The 19,561-nt window shown below is 39.0% G+C and overlaps 1 protein-coding gene, 1 long non-coding RNA gene and 1 pseudogene across 2 annotated transcripts; all 3 read right to left on the reverse strand.

Moving 5' to 3' along the window:
* Positions 1-5,252: 5,252 nt before the first annotated feature.
* Positions 5,253-7,180, reverse strand: LOC112171068 (annotated as a pseudogene).
* Positions 7,181-12,579: 5,399 nt separating this feature from the next.
* Positions 12,580-14,046, reverse strand: LOC112174779 (3-ketoacyl-CoA synthase 4). Its single transcript, XM_024312589.2, has one exon. The coding sequence runs from the start codon at positions 14,020-14,022 to the stop codon at positions 12,580-12,582; it is 1,443 nt and encodes a 480-aa protein (XP_024168357.1). The 5' UTR covers positions 14,023-14,046.
* A 1,784-nt stretch (positions 14,047-15,830) lies between these two features.
* LOC121048947 lies at positions 15,831-17,472 on the reverse strand. Its single transcript, XR_005802335.1, has 3 exons — positions 17,136-17,472; positions 16,597-16,748; positions 15,831-16,090 (listed from the first exon to the last, which is right to left on the reverse strand). It is a non-coding gene; the product is annotated as an uncharacterized LOC121048947 (long non-coding RNA).
* Between the last annotated feature and the right edge of the window lie 2,089 nt (positions 17,473-19,561).

The following is a 19,561-nucleotide window of genomic DNA, read 5'->3' on the forward strand; positions in this document are numbered from 1 at the left end:
AGGTAAGTACAAATTCTGCACTTGTATGCTTCTTGACTGAAAATGAAGCGAACATTAACATAATTTCTCATTGTGGTTTTGTGTCACTCATTGAGCCAAAAAATGTTAAAGATGCTTTGAATGATGATGATTGACTAAATGCCATGCAAGATGAATTAAATCAATTTACTAGGAATAATGTTTGGTATCTTATGCCTAGGCCTAGTGAGTGCAATGTAATAGGTACCAAGTGGATTTTTCGAAATAAGAGTGATGAGCATGGTAATATTACTAAGAACAAAGCTAGACTTGTTGCCCAAGGATACACACAAGTTGAAGGACTTGACTTTGATGAAACCTTTTCACCTGTTGCAAGGCTTGAATCTATTAGACTTCTTCTTGCACTTGCTTGTCATCTTCACTTTAAACTTGTACTTACATGAGCATTGGCCAAACATAATTAGCTCTAATGAGCCACGCTCATGCCACCGCCAGCGGTACCAACTCCCACCAGTGGAGTGACCTACGAAAGCACAACTAAGTAGGCTACCGCCTGAGCCCCGGCTCACCCCCAGATCACCGCCGACGAGCCGCGTCAAGATGGCATCAGAAGCTCCAGAAGCTGGGAATTGAAGCATATCAGTCCCACATCGAAAACATGGAAGAGATTAGCCTCTTCCCCACCTATAAAAGGTTCTATCCTCTCTCCTCATTAATTACGCATTTACTACTTACCTATTGTTACTGTCAACATAAATACATTGACTAACTTAGGCATCAGAGAAGAGAAGACCGCCAGCGCGGTCTCCCTCTGACACCCCTTTGTATTTTACTTGACAGGTAGCGGAAGTGTCAATTATATCACAAGTAGCGGTCCGCCCATAGGCCCAGCGTTAACCAAGGTTTAGCTACCGCTAGATCTTAGACATTAACATTGGCGCTGTCTGTGGGAATCCTTGAATAAAAGGCCATCCCACCACAACCACCATGACTAACGGTAGAGGGGGAAACGATGAGGAACAAGCGGATCAATCTGCCAACTCCCATCCCACCAACCCCGCGGCTAACATTAACCCAGCGGTTAATGTAAATCGTGCACTATTCAACACTCCGGTCAACCCCAGCGCGGAACCCCAGGGCTCATCCCAGGTCCCGCTGACTCAAACTGCAGCGGAGAACCAACGCTGCAGCAGTCGCCCACCAGGCCAAGATCTCGCCGCTATGTATGAGCTGGCATTAGCGGATCTCCACAAGGCAAACAGAAAGCGCGAACAAGAGCGCAGAGAGAAGGTCGAGGCCCAAAAGCAGGTGTCCACACTGATGACAAAATTCGACGAATTAAAAAAGGAGCTGGAGGCAAATGCTAACCCAGCGCAGAGTGCACAATCGCAGAGCACCAAACGTAGTTGACCCAACACCGGCGGATTGGTGCTATCATACAAATGCAGGTACCGCTGAACCCTCAAGAACTATTGGGAATGGGTCCACCTCCCCAGTCCCGCCTAATGATGGAACTGGAAGCAGAATCACAGCCGCACACCAATCGCTCTGCGGCTAGGGCTAGGACTAAGGGCAATCCACCTGTCCCTAGGACAGCACTGGTCCAGCAGAATCTCCAAGTAGGGCCCGCTGATGACGTAACTGCCCAAATCCAGGAAAGGATGCAGCAATTAGAGCAAAGGTTAATCCGGGAGGAGTCAGGTGCCCCAGCGCCAATACCAAATCCGCTCTTTGTATCTAGACTAGGACCATTCATCGCCAGGATCCTGCAGGCCGTTAGACCAGCTCATGCAAAAACACCAAAGATTTCACATTACAATGGCATGACTGATCTCTTCTTCCACATAGACACCTTCAAAAAAGTCACCAACAACAAGGGATTTGATGATGCCACCCTCTGCCACTTGTTCAGTGAAATGCTTGACAGTGAGGCAATGAGCTGGTTCTTTGAATGCCCACCTGGATCCATCAACTCATTCCATACATTATCAAATGCTTTCCTCTCTCGGTTCATCCTATTAGCCACCGAACACCAAAACACAAGTCAGTTGTTCAACGTCCAACAGGGCAACGAGGAAACATTGAAGGCATTTATCACTAGGTGGCGGGCGGCAGCATCTCAGTGCCGTGAACTTGATAAAACAATGGCATTAGCAGCCTTTAAGCAAGGACTCCTCAAGAGGTCGTTTCTCTATCACCTCAATTGCAATCATCCAAATGCCGCGTATGACCACGTCATGAGCGAGGCAGTCATCCATGCACAGGCATAATTCATCACATATGGAGAAACCCCACCATCACTGCCGACACCGGCAAAGGCCACTCAGCCTTCCTCCAGCCATCAGGAGACCGCTAACAAAGCCCATGCTGCGCCTCCAGCTGATAAGAAGAGAGAGTGGCAACATGGCAACTACAAGAACATCATTACAACGAGGGAAACCGCTCATCCCATGGGGATAACCGTAACAAACCGACGGAATCCTCCCAGCGGTACGCAGTGTTTACAGTCCTCACAGCCTCGTATGAAGAGATATACGACCAGTGTAAAGACCAGATCCCACTGCCACCCCCAAAAAAGTACCCAAGAGTGGGAAAACCAAGAAACACCGGCAAGTGGTGTAAATACTACTAGAACAGCGGTCACCACACCAACAACTGCAATGCTCTCAAAATGGCTATTGAGACTTTGTACCGTGATGGCAAGATGGAACAATTCAAGGTGCGCCAACCGCCACCTGTGGTCGCTAACATCGAACCCATGCGCCGCATCAACACTATCGACGGCGCTGCTCCAATCACTAACATGTCTCATAGGGAAAGAAAGATCTATGCACGCGCTAACCACCCCAAAGAATTTTACAATATCTGCTATGAGAGATCCGCTAAACTCCCAAAGTCTGGTTGGGAACCCATCACCTTCTCGGAGGAGGAGAAGCGCAGAGTACATCTACCTCACGACGATCCATCCTTGTTCGACGCCATGTTGGATAAATGATCAGTGGGAAGGGTCCTTGTTAACAACGGATCCGCTGTCAATATCATCTTCAATGGTTGCTATAACCAACTCCAGCGGAATAGAAAATTACTCCAAGATCATGAGCCATTTCTCAGCTTCTCCAGCGACATCACGCAACCACTCGGTTCTGACTACACGCGACTAGTTATCGCCGCCAGTCCATGTACAACTGAAATACATATGGAGTTCATCGTTGTCGATTGCTTCAGCTCATATAATGCCATCATTGGTCGACCAGCACTCAACAAACTCAAGTGCATCATAGCCGGATACATACTTCTCATGAAGTTCCTGACACCCAATAAAACAGGTTGTGTGAAAGGAAGCCAGCAACTGGCACGAGAATGTTATTCAATGACTGTGGCACGGTCAACGCCCCACCATGAGATCTTGACGGTAGGAAGCCATACACCAACGCCAAATATCTTTGAGGACCCTAGGGATGACGAGGAGAAATATGTAATGAAGGAGCCTGTCAACCCAGAAACATCATTGAAGGTTATAAGCATCTCCGACGACCACCTTAAGCGGACAGTCCGCATAGGCGCTTAGCTAGCCCCAGAGGTAGCAGCTGAACTCACTCATTTTCCACGTGACAACGCCGCCATCTTTGCATGGTCCTATGCAAATATGCCGGGCATCTCCCCTGAGATCATCACACACAAGCTGAGTATCAAACCATCCTTCTCTCCTATCAAACAGCGGCGGAGAGCCTTCGATGAAGAGAGGTATCGGGAAATAGGGGAAGAGGTTGCCAAGCTTCAGAACATTGAGTTCATCCGCCAAGTCAATTACCCTTGGTGGATTTCCAACTTGATCATGGTCAAGAAGCCCAGCGGAAAGTGGCGGATGTGTGTCGACTTCAAAGGCCTTAACAAGGCTTGCCCAAAGGATAGCTTCAAAGATCTGGAAATGGAGTCCTTAAATCCATATGAGGACACAAAAATGCATTCTCATATTATCAAAAGTACATAGTTGACACATAGAACAAGTCCTTATATGAGAACTTATATAGAGAACATCCAATAAAGATCCAAGACAAGTAATCTACAAATACCACAAGTTCATCTCATTGAAGGAGAATAAAGATCCAAAATGTACTATTGCTACAAGTTTGACCAATTTAATTCAATGTTGCTGCTGCACTTTCCTATAGAGTAGGCTTCACATATATATAACTTCATAATTCCAATAAATAAGAAATCTGCAAACATGCTAACTATTTTACTTCATCTTGGATATATCCATCAACCTGCTCTGCGCTCTCTACTTAAACTACATCAATCTCTTCTTAAGTGTAAGTGTTTTTTCCCCTGAACTGAAATGATCAATAGATATTATATTATAGTGTATATTACACTAAAAAAAGAAGTTAAGCATGCAGAAGTAATCAAAATCACCAATAAACACACACACACACACACAGATATATATATTTATATATATATATGTGTGTGTGTGTGTTTTTATTCTAGTAGTACCATACAATTAATGTTGTAGATAATGCTACTAAATTTTGATGACATGCATGCAGACCTACAAAAATAAAAAATATTTATTCTGGCAGTACCATACAATTAACGTTGTAGATAATGCTACTAGATTTCGATGAAATGCATACACACATCTATAAAAATAAAAAACAAAAACAAAAACAGTTTGCTAGATATAACATCAACAGTAAGTTAGATTGAAGGAATAACAAGTAAATCGCTCCATTGAAATAGTATTACTAACCTTATTTATAATTGACGCACCAGGAGTTTCAAGAATCTCTTGAGTTGTCCATACATTGAACTCGTGCCAGCTTACTGACTTCTTGAGGATAAGAAAAAGAAAAAAAGAAAATTTCTGTCAATACTAATTTTTTTATGAAATCATTCAAGCATGACACATCTAAGTAATCTAATTAAAAGTGAAATAACAAACAGAGGAAGTCCATAAGGGCTTCAATGAAGGCACTGGTAGACACTAAGGAACTAGCTATTATTCAAAGAAGAGAGAGAGAGAGAGAGACTTACATCAGCTATTAATAGTTCCTTACACCTCGAGTTGTCAATCTTTGGTCTATCTATCATTGAATACACTCTTATTTAAAATTCTAAATTCTATTTTATATTCACAACTGAGCTAGTAATAATTTCCTTACATCTATGTCCTTAGCATTCAGTTCTTGAAAGCGAGTCACAATATATGTTGATGAATAACAAAAAGAAAAGAGAGTCTTGTTTATTGTGTCAATAAAATCTTTGAAGTTTCAATATGTTTTTGTATGCGTATGCAAGTCACTATCATTGAAATTTAAACTGCTACACAAATTTACCTCCTTATAATGATAAATAGAAGCAGCAAACTTATTATTAAGGCTAATAGGTTTCAGAATGCATACCACATCAACAGGATAGCCAATAGAAACTGCAAAGAAACCAGCACCCAGACCAGCTAGGAGATGAGTGAAAATATTGTCAGTGAACCTTGGAATTTTCAAAACTGTCTGCATAAGTATGCAGAATTAGGATTCATTAGGATTATCATCCTACATGTAGAAATTAGCAGTAACTGGCGATCTATAATAATAGTTGAACTTCAAAGATTGAAAGTAATTACCTCCTTCACTTAATCATAAATGGCTGGCTCAGCAACATTTATAATAGCACTTCATCCTACATTTGGTCCCACCCTAGTCCATAGAGCTCCTAAACCTTCCTAATTTTTGCCAAACATAAATAAACAAATAAGTAAGATGATAAGAAGACAATATACAAAGAAAGAAGGGGCAAAGAAGCACATTCTTCTACTCTAAGAAAAATAACCTGCCTCACTATAGTGAAATAGGCATCTTTACTCCAGAGTAATGCTTAGGAACTCCAGTGGGCTGGGCAATTTTCATTCAGCTTGGAGTCGAACCTTTACAAAGTCTGTTGGATTAGCCACGACAATAGCTAGAGCACCTGTTGATGTAAAAGTTTGTTATGAATTTAGGAAGTTAAATTTTCCAGTTTTCAATTCAAAAGGCAAGGAATATATACACAGTAATTTCGACACCTTTACAACTGCCAAAAACTTGCATAGAATTATGATAACACTCGGATGCAATTAAGGTTAGCGGGATATCGGTTGTACTAACCAGTTAATAGTGCAGCAAGCACTTTATGGTATATAGGAATATCTCCAACAAAAGCACTACCAAACAAGGAAAAGTTTGACCTATTCAACAAGTAGTTTAGGGATATACAAAATGTATCACAAAGAAAGCATTAAACAGGCAATTCAGGATGTATTACGAAAGAATAATATCATATAACCCAATTCTTAAGCCTCCATATATAGATGCATTGTCGTTGTAACCCTAGAATTATACCATTCCAAAGTGCTGCTAAACCTTCTTCTCTAGCAATGGTAGCCATAGTACCCAATAAGCCCCTATACTTAGGTGCACCAACTGTAGCGGTGTCCAACTTAATGGTATAGAACTGCAAAAGAACATATTTCCTGTCTATACCAACCTGTGATTCTTTCTTTTAGAGCTGGAGCCTAACTGTAGCGGTGTCCAACTTAATGGTACAGAACTGCAAAAGAACATATTTCCTGTCTATACCAAGCTGTGATTCTTACGAATACACACATATACATGAAGTTGAGGGCGCCCTGTAAATTGTACTTCAATTGCTTAAGTTAGACTAAATCATGTTGGCCAAGACATTTTGACTCTAATAGTTTAACCTAACATAATCAGATCAGAGAGATGAGAGAGACAATCATGTATATCAAAGAGATAAGAGAGACAAATCACCATCCTTATTGGCTTTAAATCCACATTATGAAATTTCCTGATGCATCATACCAGGCCTAAAGTTTAACTTCAACTAATTTAGAACACAAACCCATAAAAACCGAAAATGTATTGACATCATGCGAACTCTAGATTGCTCACCACAAAATTCAGCATAACGCAAGTAAGAAAATGCACTGATGAAGCTAAAAAGTACATAAATTTAAGCTAAATGATCATCAAACAACCCAGATAAGCAAATTTCACAACTATAAACTAAAACTAACAAAAAAGAATTGAAATTTAGATATAAAGAGAAGGACGATGGATACCTCAGTGAAACAAGCAGCGAAGGCAATGCACAAGAACGTCTGCAAGAATGAGATCTCACACATAGGGCTGAGATTCGCCATGTTGGAAACTGAAAAGTTCTAGCAAGATTCAAGCCCTTGCCATACTCATAAAACTCGGCAAGATGCTCAGCCTGCAAAACAACAAAGCATAAAGGAATTAGCCCAACACCAATAACCCGGACGTTGAATCGGGTTCGACAAGAGTAGAGACTGAATTGAGATACCCAAAAAAAAAAACTTATCCAGGTCAACCCAGTGGCCACCAAGTTATTCGAATCACAATTTTGTGGGTGATATCGAGATCGGGGAGAGAGAGAGAGAGAGAGAGAGAGAGAGAGAGAGAGAGAGAGAGAGAGAGAGAGAGAGAGAGAGAGAGGGGTTATGGGTGAAATAGAGCATTTCAATTAGAAAACAGATTTAGTAGAAGGATGTAGAGGTAGCGGCAAACTTTCATTAATTTAAGAATAATAGCGAAAGCAAGCTAACAGAGAGTTATGAACCGGTGCCAACAACTGTTACCCTTAACCAAAAGCATACAGATCTGGGCGGAACAAAAAGTGATAGACAGATCGAGTATGAGAGAGAATTACCCATTTGCGGTGAGTGAATTTGTTTTACCCAGAGCTAAAGAATCTAAGCTTCTTGGTTTGGTTCATACGAGGAGGAACAGATAGGGATGGAGAGAGAGTGAGATGGAGGGAACTAAAAATGTCTCTGGAAAAAAAGAGAGGGGAGTGCCAAAAATTGAACAAAAAAAAATGCGGGGCAGCTCCTGTTTTTTTTGGCTCGTCCTCGTAACGTTGTTAGGACACCTCAATAAAAATGTGTCCTTGTAGGGTATCCTTAAAGCCCATAATTGTAGTAGTGTCATATTAGTATAGGTTGTGATGCCCCGGAAATTCGTAATTATTTTCCGAGGAATTTCCGGAATCTAATTTATGGTTGTTAGACGGTTTCGTGGCTCGTGGACGGAGCGGAAGTGTTTCGGACGAATTTTTATTCGTAAAGTGTGGAATTAGGGGGGGTTTCAAGGTTGACTTTTGATACGTTGAGATTCTCCAAAAACTTCCTTCACAAAAGTTGTAAAGCGCGTCTATACAAGTTCGTGGATATGTGGAACGTGGAAATCGGAGTTCATATGAGGAAGTTATGGCCGTCGGAAAAAGTTTCCATTTTGGTATATATGGGATTTTTCCGGAAAATTATTCAAAAAATCAGATTTCCATTTTGGGAAGGATTTTTTCTCTCTCCTCTCTCCCGAGTTTTCCCGAGCAGCCATCTTCACCGGGCTCGTTCTCCCTCATTCGGCCACCGATTGACGTGAAACAAAGTGGGTTTTTCTCGTCTCAATCCCCTTTACGAGTTTGTAGAAGAAATCAAAGTGAAATACGAGCTGTAGGAGGCGCTACAAGGCTGAGAAAAGAACCTCGTCGGGGACGAAATCGCCTCCATCAGTTCTTCTTTTTCTGGCCACCTTTGCCGGTGATTCTTGAGGGCTTTTGAAGCCCATAAGACGTTGATGCTTCTCCCAAAGCGGCTTGGGACGATTTCACTTGTGGAGGACGAATTGAAGCTTTGAAATTCTAGGGTTCATCGAATTTCAGATATTGCGAGGTAAATTCAGGCCAAACGGCTATGATTTAGACTTTGTGTTAGTTATGAAAGTTTAAATTGGAGTTGAGATGAAGAACTTTGGTGTTGGGAGTTTTGTCAAATTCCGACTTTCGTCCGGCGGCGGTGCCGCCACTTTGGTGGTGTTTTCCCGCCACCTCAGGGATAGTTTCTATTCCTGAGTTCGATCTACTCGTCGATACGAGCATTTCGATCTATTGTTTGTAATTTTTGGAGATCGTATGAATATGTTGTGATTTTTACGGTTTCGGACCATTCGATGATTCGATCCGTGAGGAATTGAGCGTCCGATCGACTTGTGAATTTGATATATCGATCATGGAAGTATTCCGGAGACATTTGGTAGTCTCGGATGTGGTTTCTCCTCGATTGGTGTTACTTTGGGAATTTTGGTTCGATTTAGGGTTTTCGAATGTTATTCCTTGTGTTTCATTGACTGAATCAAGGCTATACTTCCTTAGGTGCTTGACAGAGGACGTTCTGTAAGTAGTCTAGTGGTGTGAAGACGCAGCGGGAGTTTCGAGGTGAGTAATCTCACAAGGTTCATTATGAACGGAATTACCATTATTGTTTTGGCGTTAATTATTTAACTGCAAACTATAGTTGGTATTAGTAGGCATTCCTGAGCGAATGACTACGTATATATATATTTATGTGAAATATATATATTCTTGTGGATGATGTGTGATGAATAATATGCATGATGGGTTCATATTATTGTTGAATGGGACTTTTCATAGAAACAATATTGTGGAAAAAGATGTTTTCTATTGTTTGAAAAGTATTGAGTTTGATGTTACATTTTGGAGTCAAGTGTGACTCATTTTAAATGTATTGGTCCGTGTACCAAGGGTCACAGATGGTGAGCAGGGATGGGGAAAGCCGGAACTAGATGGTCGTAACGTTTTTAGGTCAGGTGTGACTTACTTAAAGTTGACTTGAGACCAGATGGGGTCTGAAAAGCATGGGTCGCAGATGGTGACCAACAGTTGGTTCTAAGACCAGACGGGGTATGAAAACCAAGAGTCACAGACGGTGATAGGTTGCAGATGGTGACCAATGATTTATCTGTGTTATGAGCCTAGTTACCATGTTGTCTTTGAGTTATGGAATTAACTGTGACTATAGATGGTATTAGTGGCATTTCTGAGTGAATGACTATGTGTTATGAGCCTAGTGTTATGTGTTCTGAGTGAATGACTATGTGTTAGATGGTATTAGTGTTATGAGCCTAGTTACCATGTTGTCTTTGTACATATATATATTATGGGATATATATATACATATGTATTCATGTATTGGTGGTATTTCTGAGTGAATGACTATGTGTGTACATATATATATATATATATATATTATGGGATATATATATATATATACATACGTATTCATGTATTAGTGGCTTCGTGGTGAATCTGTGTTGATGTGTTGTGTGTCTAGGTTAGACTGATTTGTTGTTCGTACATCATGGGGTTAGCGGGGAGCTATCTGATGCTCATGAGTATGTGTTTTTAAAATAGAGTTTCGGGGATTCTTTCTTTTAAATGTCCTGGGAGGACTTGTGAATCATATTCTATTTGTTAGGTTAACGATAGGTATGATTGAGGGTGCGCTGATGTGTTTCGTCCAAGTTGGACTGATTGGTGTGCTTATGTGTTTTATCCAGGTGGGATCAATTAATCATATTTGAATTGTTAGGTTAACGATTTATATGATTTTGTCACGGTGTGACTTTTGTGATTTCCTTTTTGGAAAAGAGTATTGTTTTGGGAAGCATGGTATGTTTTCCTTATTCTCGAGTCGAAAGGTTTTCCTCGTGTTGGCGTGAGTTGTGCGGGCTTTTATCCCGTAATTTGGTGTGAGTTGTTTTGAGTTACTCATACGGGCTTGCAAAAGCTTACCGGGTTTGTTGTGTGACAACCCGATGCACTATTCAAAAGCTGTAGGGGTTAATCTTGCAGGTCATGGAAATCGTGGCTAAAGCTGAGGTATCTTGTTGGCAGCAGAACTGGTAGGAAGCAATTTGATTTGCTTTGCCATTGTTATGACTTCCGCTTTGTAGTAAACTCTGAGGAGCTTTTACGTTTTATCTTGTTGTTGGCAATTTAATTCGTAAGCTTATATAATATATGACTCTGTGGGCAGGTCAATATTGCCATAGTGGGTTCTGGGCATCAACATGTATATTGTATAAAGGGAACAAGTTTTCCAGGTATTTGGTATTGATGGTTGAACGTTCATGCATGTATAATTATGGGGTTATATATCGATTTTTAATTTTATTAAAAATCAGGGGCGTGACATAGGTGCATTGTTCTTTTTGTTTCTACATTTTTGTTTTCAGTTTCTGGCGATTCAGGATTGCAAGTGAGGTTTGTATCCCCAAGTGTCTGATAGATCAATTTGAACTTAATTAGATTGACAAGTGTTATGGTATTTCCTTAGATCTGATTGTGATGAGTTAAATAACATGTCTTGAATTAGTTCTTGCATCGCTCTGTAATCTTGAGCATGAACAATATATTCTTCATCGCATTGTATTCTCACAAGCACACATATACTCTTGTGTGGTGGTAAGTATCTTCTTGGTTGATTTGATCCTAATTCACACATACGGAGTTGGTAAATATTGTTGTTGCTCCTTGTTGAAAAGGTACAAATTTATTACAGAGGCCAGGCTATTCCCAAAGTAAACAAGATTTGGTCGTGGTGAACGATATGAGGTTTGGGAAGAAAAGGGAATGGTATGGTCACCCCGGTGGATTGTAAAACTATTGACTCGAGTTGATATGTCATTTGGGATGTCTTTGTTACATCTAGTACCCTAAAGTCAACTGACTTGGGAGTTGCTGGCATAAAACTCTTTACATGGGTCCTTGTTTTCTTGAGAGTTGCTGGCACGAAACAAACAATTTTGTATTAACATGGAGAAAATCGAAGATGCAGAGAAGGTGTTCAATGAAATTACCCCGAGAGAGAGAGAGAGAGAGAGAGAGAGAGAGAGAGAGAGAGGTGCTTCTACTTCTTTCTTTCTGTTGTATGAAAATCTATATAGGTGCTTCTCCTTCTACCGCCCCTAGAATTTTTTTGAGAGAGAGGTACTTCAGCTTCCTGAGCTTAAGGTTCTGGAGGATTTTAATTCGAAGAGAAAACAAAATGTAAATGAGCTAAGGATTTTACTTCGAAGAGAATTCTTTTTTTTTTCTTTTTTAAATAAAAAATTTAATATACTTCGATAAAAAAATATATTAATATTTTATAACTCATTTACGGCATGCTAGAAAAATAAGTCGTAAAAGACTAGTAAAATAACTCATTTACGGCACACATATTTGCGCACGCTGTTAATAGATAACTAAATTTATGGCACACATATTTGCGCGCCATGAATGACCCAAATAAACACATTCTGACGGCACACATGAGATGTGCGCCATAAATGACAACCTTTTATGGCGCTTTATCAAATGTGCGCCATAAAATGTGCGGCGTAAAAGACTGATTTTGCTGTAGTGACACCCTGGTCCAGTAAAATTAACCAAGTAGAGAAAGGTCACCTTCAATCCACACAAATCTTACAGGCTCGATCATCGAATCTAAATTCACCGTTAACAACTATATATTGCACATGCCAATTATATATCCAGCTAGTTTTTTTTTTCTTTCCTTTTATTTCCACCGAAAGCCCTAAGAAATTCACTATGCATGCAGTAGCATGCATTTAGCATAAACATCTCTAGGAAACATAAATAACACTGACTACAGATAGAGTCTTAATTATTTAACCCAAATTAATAATACAGTGGTGTATGGTTGAGCGAGTGCTGCTAGAGAACTGTCTGCACTGGATACGAATGAATGCAATCTTCCCAAGGGCTACTAGGAGAAGGTTTCACTTTCTGGAGAGACACCCAGACTACGCTGTTACACTTGAATCCGCTTCCGAGCGCAATCTGCCACACACGGTTCCCCTTTTGTATCCTCCCTTTTGCCTCGGTGTAAGCCAACTCATACCAAATCGAGCTGGAGGAGGTGTTACCAAACCTATGGAGTGTCATTCGTGACGCCTCAACATGAACTGGTAGAAGCTGCAAATTCTTCTCAAGCTCATTAATCACAGTCCTTCGACCAGAATGGATGCAGAAATGATCGAAAACGAGTTTGAAATTCGGGATGTAAGCCTTGAATTTCGTATTGAACAACTTGTCTGCAAGCAAAGTAGCAAAGAAGAGAAGTTGGTCGCTTATAGGTAGGATAAGAGGACCGAGCAAAGCTGTGATATTAGTCTTGAGTGCTACACTAGTAATCGACATGAGCTCCTTCGACAACGAAACCCCAGGTTTACTGGCATCGTCCTCCTCTTGATAAGCACACCTATATGCCTTATCATTAGAGCCTATATGAGTCCTCACGATATGCACAAGCTTGTACTTAGCCCTACACCTATCAGATAACTTGTTCGAGAGCAAAACCGCAGACCCACCCACACGAAACAAACAATTTTGTACCAACATGGATTTCTTGTTCCCAAGGTACCAATTTTGAGTAATATTCTCAGTGCTGACAACAACTGCATATGTGTTCTTTTGAACTTGCAACAGGTCCTTAGCAAGATCTACAGCTATAACTCCAGCACTACATCCCATACCTCCCAAATTATAACTCTTAATACTTCCCCTCAATTTGTACTTATTAACAATCATAGAAGATAATGAAGGAGTTGGATTAAACAGACTACAATTCATAACAAGAATCCCAATGTCCTTAGGATTGACATTAGTATTTGCAAATAGATTATCCAACGCTCCAAAAATCACCTGCTCCGCCTCCTCACGCGCCGCCGCCATTGACAACCTCGACAGAATGGAATGCATTGCTTCAGGGAGATAGGTCTCCTCTCCAAGGCCAGACTGCTCAAGAATCTTGTGCTGAAACTCGAGCGAGGACTCATCAAAGGCCCCAGTCAATCTGGAGTGATTAATAAACTTCTGGTATTTCACTTTCAAATTGTTAGGGGGCTTATGGCACGAGTAGTCTACGAGGTAAACGGATCTGGGTTGAGTCATAATGTAAATGGTGGAAGTCAAAACAAGAATAGCAAAGCTAGTGATGACACTAACCATATTGTAATGGAGTTGGAGTCGGAGCTGATGGATGTGATCTAGATTCATTGGAGAGGCTTCAATTACAATGACTGCTATTATAGGAATTAACAAGAGTTTCAAGAGGTTGGCTGTCAAGAAATGGGAAGCCAACTTCACATACTTCATGTTGACACTGTTTGGGAAATCTTACAGCAACTCTGATGGACTTAAACATTCTGAACTCCTGCATTGTCAATATATAGAGTTATAGATTGAGAGCTCATGATCGATTTCTAAAAATAGGCAATGATTGGGTGTCATGTCAGTAAGCAAATACAAATTTTATTTTCAATTCCACATAATATATCTTTCCATATCATAATCTTACAACAACAACTTTACCTTTTTATAATTTCTTTTAGATTTTTAGGGTTGAATTAATGACATTAATAAATTTAATTAGGTGACGAGAAAAAAATATATTGCAAGTTAATAGCAACCATTAATTGTTTTTCTTCATTTAATTAAATTTTTCCTGTAATTTTTCTTTCCAAATACCATTAATATATTGATGGGTGCGGCTATTGTCACCCTACCATTTTCTTTGTTCACCTTACTTGCTCATTACACCCTACATTTTAATTTCAGTCATTAAATTTACTTATTTAACCCATTTCTCTTTCCAAGAATATCCTTATATGACATATTCAATTAAAAAATAAATATTTTTAATGAAAATATCTCATTTAATTTATACTCATAAAAAATTAAAATTTATTAAAGTTTCCTAATAAATCATAATTTGATTTACTCCTATTTTTAAAAATTTTTCTTTCAATTTCAATGTTCTCTATTTCAATCTATGTCAAAAGATTAGTAAATTTACAACTATGATCAATAAAGAAGAGATTGATTTTTTCTTCTTCTTGTTTTAAATTTTTACTTTCGGTGTTCACAAAGAATATTGCAAAGATTTTGATAAAGTTAAAGGTAATTGTTTTGTGAATTGAATAACGAATTAATGATGATGAGGCAACAAAAAGACAAAAAAATAGTAATAAATTCAAATTTGGGTGAAAAAGATAAAGATTAATGTTATCCAATGAGAAATTATGTAGTCTTTATATTTAATTAATTACTTATATATTTATTTTTTTCTTACAAATTTGGATTTTAGAAAATTAGTGTACTTATTAGTCATTCTGCACTTGGGTAATATAGTCTTTCAATAATTCAAATGTTTGCAGGGTGAACTAAGAAAATAGTAGGGTGGCAATAACTGCACCCTATATTGATTTAGGTGACAAGAAATAGACATTAACTTTTCTTTCCAAATAAATTAATTCCATCCAAAAAAATTTAGCATTAATAAATTGAAGAGAAATTTTATTCACACATTGCTAAATGATAGATACACATCTCTATGTTGGGTTTGTGGTGCGTGATGAATATGGCAGTATGGTTACTGGTGGAGGGCGGCCTTTGGTTGGTTTAATTTCGCAAGAACATGTAGAGGTTTTGCACTATGCCAAAAAACTTATCAGACGACAGACAGAAACTGTTGTCTGATTTGGAGTGCCACCGATGTAGAGCGAGCCGCTGTCTGTTGAAAATTCAGACAACGGTGGAACACAGTTGTCTGATAAACACACAGACAACGGGTATGTGTTATAACTATTGTGTGATGGCTCGGCAGATGCCATGCGCAGCAGCTGCGGTGCTGCCTTCAGACAACAGAACTTGTTTAAGTCCGTTGTTTGTTAAGCTTTTCAGACAACGGAGCTCTAGTGTTTTCTGTTGTGTGAGAGTTAATTAGAAGACTTTATTTTTTCAAAGAACCATTGTCTGATGTATGAGAATCTGTTGTATGATCATTTAAACATCCATTTACCTAATGAACAATAGTGATCAAATGGAAATAAAATTTGATGCAAACCATCAAATGAACTAGCAATACTTTAACCCATACTTTAAACTTCAAAACACATTGGATCCACCAAGATATATACATTCGTATTAGTCATTATTCCACAAAGTCATGAATCAGTGACAATTTATTGTCTTACATTGCATCAGAGACAAAAACATAAGTGTGCTAGAAATGGATACAGTGATGATTGGACTATTTATGATTGCTTGCCCACTTCGCCCACTACTAATGCTTGCTCTGTTGCCCCTCTTTTCTTTCTTCTACTTCTGCCACCACTGATGTAATATGCCTGTTCCTGCTGCTCCTCTCTTCTTTCTTCTACTTCTGCCACCACTGATGTAATGTTAGTTAACAAGCCAAGGGAAGGAAACCTTTAAAAAATTGACTTGAGAGAATAAATTAACTTCTCTGCAATTGAATAATCTACAACCACAAACAAAAAACAACAACTCATTTCAAGAGGCAGCATGCAATATTCCCACATCAAAAGCCAGACTACGCATGAGTTGCTACATATAAGAAGTTGCAGAAAAAGAAAAAAGAAAAAGACTTGCATCTACATCGATTCACCACAGCACAAATAATTTTCAACATTTGATTCACCACAGCACAAATGAAAGACCAAATCTGCCACTTATTCCACAGATTTCTATAGCATATCTGAAAACAACTACACACCACATAGTTGCAAGTTTTCAGATCCTTTCTACCCTTGTAAATTTGTGATGCATAGAGGATTTAAATAGTTTAACCAAAACTGTCAAAACCTAGTAACCTACTACTTTGAATTTGAAATGTAATGAAGTAATTGTTAGAGAGGGAAGTTTTACTCTGGTGTCGTTGTCACAGACGATGACTTTGCGGTTGTTCATGTGAGCAATCTCAGGTACCAGAGGATCATATTTGTTTGGACATTTTAGCAGTGATCATATGGATAGAAGGACCTGCAAGCGAGATAACCAACGCATGCAACAAGATGACACTAAACAAAAAAAAAAACAAAAAAATTCATATAAATTAAGTCAGATTATTGCCTTGGAAATGGTTAAGGACTCGGAGGATAATTTGACCTCAAGGCAACTTGACAACTGCTCTGAAAGCCAATCTAAGCAGAATACAATGTTTGAACAAGGGCAAGTTGGGCCACAAAGAGATGCAATCTTAACAGTTCTACATATGCAGAAGGAAAAGATGGGTCCTTTATTTGGCATAATTAACATAAATTGCAACTTTTTTCACGTGGATTCAATCATGGTTCTCTCTAATGCCTTCTAATCAAATCAAATAAAGAAATGAGCTGCACCTAGCAAAGATGAATAACAAAAATTTTCTTCAAAGACACAAGTAAAAAAAAAGAGAATGACCCCACCTTCAATCTCCTCCAATGCAGATAGCATCTGAACCATGTTAGACACTAGCATCCTTGAAACATCCAAACCAGAATCATAGGCCTTCATGAAATGGTCCTTAACATCTCTCAAAAGCTCCAACAACTCCCTCCCCACTATCTTTTCCTCACTTATTACTCCTTCACCCACATCTTCCAACACAGGAATCCCTTCTTTATCTCTCACTGCCTTCAAGATTCACAGAAGGAAATGTAGTTAGAAATGGTGAAGATGGTGAGGAATGTCTTGCTACAAACAACCTTATGCCAGCTGCTACTGAGTAGAGTAAGTGAAAAACAGAACACTAGTGAATACTAAAGTTATAACTTCAGAAGATTGAAAGAAAGTGAAACTAAATGAGAAGATAAAACCATATATATAAAAAAAAAACCAAATCAATCCATTTGAGAATCATAAAACCATAAGTACACATTCTATGTATATCTACATTTAGAGAGAGAGAGAGAGAGAGAGAGAGAGACTGAGTAATTGACATTACTTTCTGTAATTTTCTATTTACAAGAAAAAAAAAAGGGAATTATATATGTACCTGGAGCTGCTAACTTTGAACTGGTGAACATGGGCACCAATTTTTCTTAAGTCTACACTTGGTTGCACTTTGTGCAATGAAAAAAAAAAAGGGAAAACCTCATGAACAACAAAATCAAAGTATCCAAAAGCAAAGCATCAGCACAAAACAAAGCAACCCAATCCAAAAGATATAAAGACAGATTGAAAAAGAAAAATCTTGGGGCCTCACAGAGCTCTGGTGATATAATTCAGAAGCTTCTCAGAATCATCAAAGAACAGATACACCGCTTCCACAACAAAATCTGGGTTGCTCTCATCTTAAAGCTGTTAAAGCTGCAAAACCTGGCCATTCAAAAGCCCCTTCTCTCCCAAAAACCCACCAGGAAACAAAAATTACCAAATAAAATCAAGAACACAACAAAAATCAAAACAAACCCATCTGAAAATTATTCATAAATCTCAACATTAATTTTCTGTTCCTTACCTCCAGAATTGACAGAAGCTTGTAGCTTCAACATACTCTTGTATCTGCAAAGATCCAAGCATAACTTGATAAGCGAAATAACTAGGACTCAACATCCAAACCAATTGGAACTGACATAATGAAATCAAACCAACAGCAAGGCAGCAAGAGCAATTAGAACATTCATTCATTTAATCAAGTGTAAAGCAGCAACTTACCCGAGCTTGAAAATTTCTGAATCGAACCAAGTCTCCAAGAGCAAGATCAGTTGACCACGAGCCCGATACTTCAACTGAAAACCAAGAAATTAATGAAAGAGTGAGACACAGATCGATTGTAAACCCAGAAATTCAATTCAACCCAAAAATTCATGAGACAGAGAGAGTAAGTCAAGGAGAGAGGTCGTGCAAAGTAAGAATAGCCAATCTTGCCCAATTACAAGACCGACCACAAATCCAAAACCCTAATGCAAAGTAGAACATGTAAAGAAATCTTCAATCAAATAGACTCAATCACAGAAAATACTCAATTTGAGTAAAACCCAAGAGAAATTTCAGACTTAACCTGTGAAATTTCCATAGAGAGCAACTCAGCCTCTTCTTCTTGTTGTTGCAAAAGAACGTTGACTTGATATGGGGATCGACCTTGCCGTAGCATGTTCAGGAAGAAACAGACGATAGATTGAGACGATAGATTGAATGGAAAAGACCGAGGTTGAAAATCGAGTTGTTTCTGCTTCTTGCTTCAGATAGAGAAGAAAAGGGATAGAGGGTGGGTGGGAGCGAAAGAGAGAGAGAGAGAGAGAGAGAGAACGAGAAGAAAATAGAAGAAAAAGAAAATTAAAGTTAATTGGGATGTGTGAAACTGATCAGAAAAAAAGGCCAGGCGCGGGCGGGCAAATTGAAAATTCCCGCCTATGTGCAATCAAAGTAGCAGTTTTGACGTTAGGGACATACATTTCCCATTCAGACAACACAAATAAGCCATTCCGTTGTAGGAGCTTAAATCGTGTACCAGCATTTCACTCAAATATTGGCCTTTTTGGGGCTACTCACTCACATTTTGGGGTACATGTGATTTTCTTCCAAACTTGCACAACGGAAACAAAAAAATGTGTTGTATGTTATTTTGCAACTTACTCTCATACAACATATACAACAATACTGTTGTGCAAGGTGAGTCAAAATTTCGACCCAAATTTGAGCAAGGTGAGGTGGAATTTTTTTTTACATTCAGACAACAGAAAAATCCTTAAAACTGTTGTACAATAATCTTGGACCCAAAAAAATTGATGTATGACCTCCTTATACAACGCCAATCTCATTAAACCTGTTGTCTGAAGCAGTTTCAGTGATCACACAACGGAAATTTTTTTTTCGTTGTCTAAAAAGTGTAGTGTGATGCAGTTTTTGG

Source organism: Rosa chinensis, chromosome 6 (assembly GCF_002994745.2).
Source record: "Rosa chinensis cultivar Old Blush chromosome 6, RchiOBHm-V2, whole genome shotgun sequence".
Lineage (NCBI taxonomy): Eukaryota > Viridiplantae > Streptophyta > Magnoliopsida > Rosales > Rosaceae > Rosa > Rosa chinensis.